Here is a 2925-nt window from a genome sequence, read left to right as displayed (position 1 = left end):
GCAGCCCGCGCAGACAATGAACTACCACGCAGTAGACCAGCAGCAGCAGCAGCAGCAGCAGCAGCAGCAGGAAATGCAGCAGCAGCAGCAGCAGCAGCAGGAGATGCAGCAGCAGCAGAGAGGACAGGGGGGCACTCGCTTGAGAGCTGCTGCTGCTGCTGCAGCAGCAGCAGCAGCAGAACAAACATTTGTATCCTGGCCGCCCCCACAGTCTGTCTCTGTTGGTTTTGGTAATGTACACAGTGCAATGGATGATGCTGCTGCTGCTGCTGCTGCAGCACACTGCAGCAGCAGCAACGCTCTCCTCCTACCCGCAGGCAACAGCAACACCCTCTCCGTTATCAGCGTCCCTAACGAACAAGGTAAGAAACCCGCAGCAATACAGCAGCAGCAGCAGCAGCAGCAGCAGCAGCAGCAACAGCAGCAGCAGCAGCAGCAGCAGCAGAAACAGAAGCAGCAGAAGCAGAAGCAGCAGCAGCATCTCTAGCTATTTCAATGCTGTGAATGCGCGTGTGACTCCATATCACCCTAATTCTCTGTTGCTGCTGCTCTTGCTGCTGCTGCTGCTGCTGCTGTTGCTGCTGCTGCTGCTGTTTCTTTGTGTGTGCTGCAGCTGCTATGTACAACAGAACAGCAGAGGAGCTGTCTCGCTCTCTGAAGGCGATGGGCTGCTTCTCTGTTACAAACTCCGTGGCGGCGTCGATGAGCAAACAAGTAAGAACCAACGCTGCTGCTGCTGCTGCTGCTGCTGCTGCTGTTGCTGCTGCTGCTGCTGCTGCTGGTTGTGCAGCAGCAGCAGCAGAGACATCACCAACGTGATGTTAAAAAAAATAAAATGCAAAAAGAAATAGATGTTTAGGTAGAGAGATAAATAGAAAGCAACGGCATACAACGCACACAATACATGTACTCTCTGCTGCTGCTGCTGCTGCTGCTGCTGCTGTTGCTCCTGCTGCTGCTGCTGCTGCTTGCGTTTGTTTTTGTTTTAGCTGCTAGCCGAAGCGAACCGGAAGAGGCGAGAAGAAGAGGCGAGGCGTTCTGCTGCAGGTTCATCAGCAGCAGCATCAGCAGCAGCAGCAGCAGCAGCAGCAGCAGCAGCAGCTGAGGCAGAGGAGAGGGAGCGACAGCAGCAGCAAGAAGAGATGAGGAAGCAGCAAGAAGAAGAAAACAGAAAAAAACTGCAGCACATCGATGCCACTCACCTGCTGTGTCTCCCGGGGCCCTCACCAGCAGAAATAAGAAAAAGAAAAGCAGCAGCAGCAGCAATCCACAGGCAGCAGCAGCAGCAGCAGCAGCAGCTACTGCAGCAGCAGCAGGAGCAGCAGCTGCAGCAGCAGCAGCAACAGAGAGATATGTTCATGGAGCAGCAGCAACTGCAACAGCAACAGCAGCAGGATTTCTTCATCCACCAGCAGCAGCAGCAGCAGCAGCAGCAGCAGCAAGAGATGTATCTGCAGCAGCAAATGCAATACCCCGCACAAGGAGGATGGAATACAGATTACTATCGTCAGCTCCCTTTGCACTGCTGCTGCTGCTGTTGCTGCTGCTGCTGCTGCTTGTCTTGCTGGTGTTGTTGTTACTGGTGTTGCAGTTTATAATGTTGGTGCTGCTGCTGCTGTTGCTGCTGCTGCTGCTGCATGCTGTTGTTTTGTTTATTTATATTTTTATTGTTTGTGTATTTCTTTTGGTGCTGCAGCAACAACAGATTACCCTCAAGCTGGCTTTCAGCAGCAACTGGAGCAGCAGCAGCAGCAGCAGCAGCAGCAACAGCAGCAGATGGACCGAGAAGCGCTGCAGCAGCAGATTCTGCTGCAGGAGGAAAGAATAGCTCAGCTGCAGCAGCAGCTGATGCAGCACCAGCAGGCACGAGAGCATCGACGCGGAGCAGCAGCAGCAGCAGCAGCAGCAGCAGGAGCAGCAGCAGCAGCAGGAGCAGCAGATGGGTGTATGGATGATGACGAGCAGCACCTAGCTAACTGCAGCAGCAGCAGCAACAGCAACAGCAGCAGCAGCAGCAACAACAGCAGCAGCAGCAGCAGCAGAATGGAGTCAAATGAAAGCTTCTCCCCCACAGAAAATAATAAAAATAAAAAAAATAAAAAAAAAGAAATCAGCAGCCGCAGCAGCAGCAACGAAATAACGACAAACAAAAATAAAAAAGCTGTAAGCATATTTGTTTATTTATTTTATTTTATTTTATTTATATTATTTTGTTTATTTATTTATCTATTTATTTATTTATTTATTTATTAATTTATTTATTTATTTATCTATATTATTTATATTTATGTATTTACATTTCTACATATATATACAAATTAATATATTTAAATCTATATTAATTAATATATATTAAATAATTTATATTAATTAATTAATTTATTTATATTTATTTATTTATTTATTTATTTATATTTATTTATTTATATTTATTTATTTATTTATGTATGCAGGTATCTATAGAGGACCAGCTGGAGGATTTATTTATGGGTTCAGGTGTACAGGCAGCTTCTATATTACGTTGTGTAAACCGCGGAGTTTATTTTTATAAAAAAACAAAAATTTTAATAAAAAATATAAAAGGAGAGCTCTGCTGCATGCAGCCCCATAATATACAAAATAAACAAAAAAATAAATTTATTAGACTTGTCTCTTTTCTCAAAGAAAACGGTATTGATATTAAATATAATATAAATAATATAAATAATATAAATAATATAAATAATATAAATAATAATATAAATAATATAAATAATATAAATAAAAATATAAATAATATAAATAATAATAAATATAATAATTATAATTATTATAATTATGCTTCCAGCGGAGACAGTAATCAATGCTGATTCTTCGGTCGTTGTTTAGTATACACAAATTTATATATATTTATATATATATATATATATATATGTATATATATAT

General features: G+C 43.1%; 1 protein-coding gene across 1 annotated transcript; it reads left to right on the top strand.

The window, feature by feature from the left end:
• Window positions 1-16: 16 nt before the first annotated feature.
• Window positions 17-2868, top strand: EMH_0051700 (uncharacterized protein; the record flags this gene model as incomplete). The annotated part of the gene is made up of 5 exons (XM_013496778.1): window positions 17-362; window positions 614-714; window positions 990-1506; window positions 1697-1945; window positions 2828-2868. 5 exons carry the CDS (start codon window positions 17-19, stop codon window positions 2866-2868), a joined length of 1254 nt encoding a protein of 417 aa, XP_013352232.1.
• Between the last annotated feature and the right edge of the window lie 57 nt (window positions 2869-2925).

Source organism: Eimeria mitis, genomic scaffold (genome assembly GCF_000499745.2).
Source record: "Eimeria mitis Houghton genomic scaffold, Emh_scaff2296, whole genome shotgun sequence".
Lineage (NCBI taxonomy): Eukaryota > Apicomplexa > Conoidasida > Eucoccidiorida > Eimeriidae > Eimeria > Eimeria mitis.
Note: the sequence above shows the minus strand (reverse complement) of the source record. Positions and strands in the feature narration are given on the sequence as shown.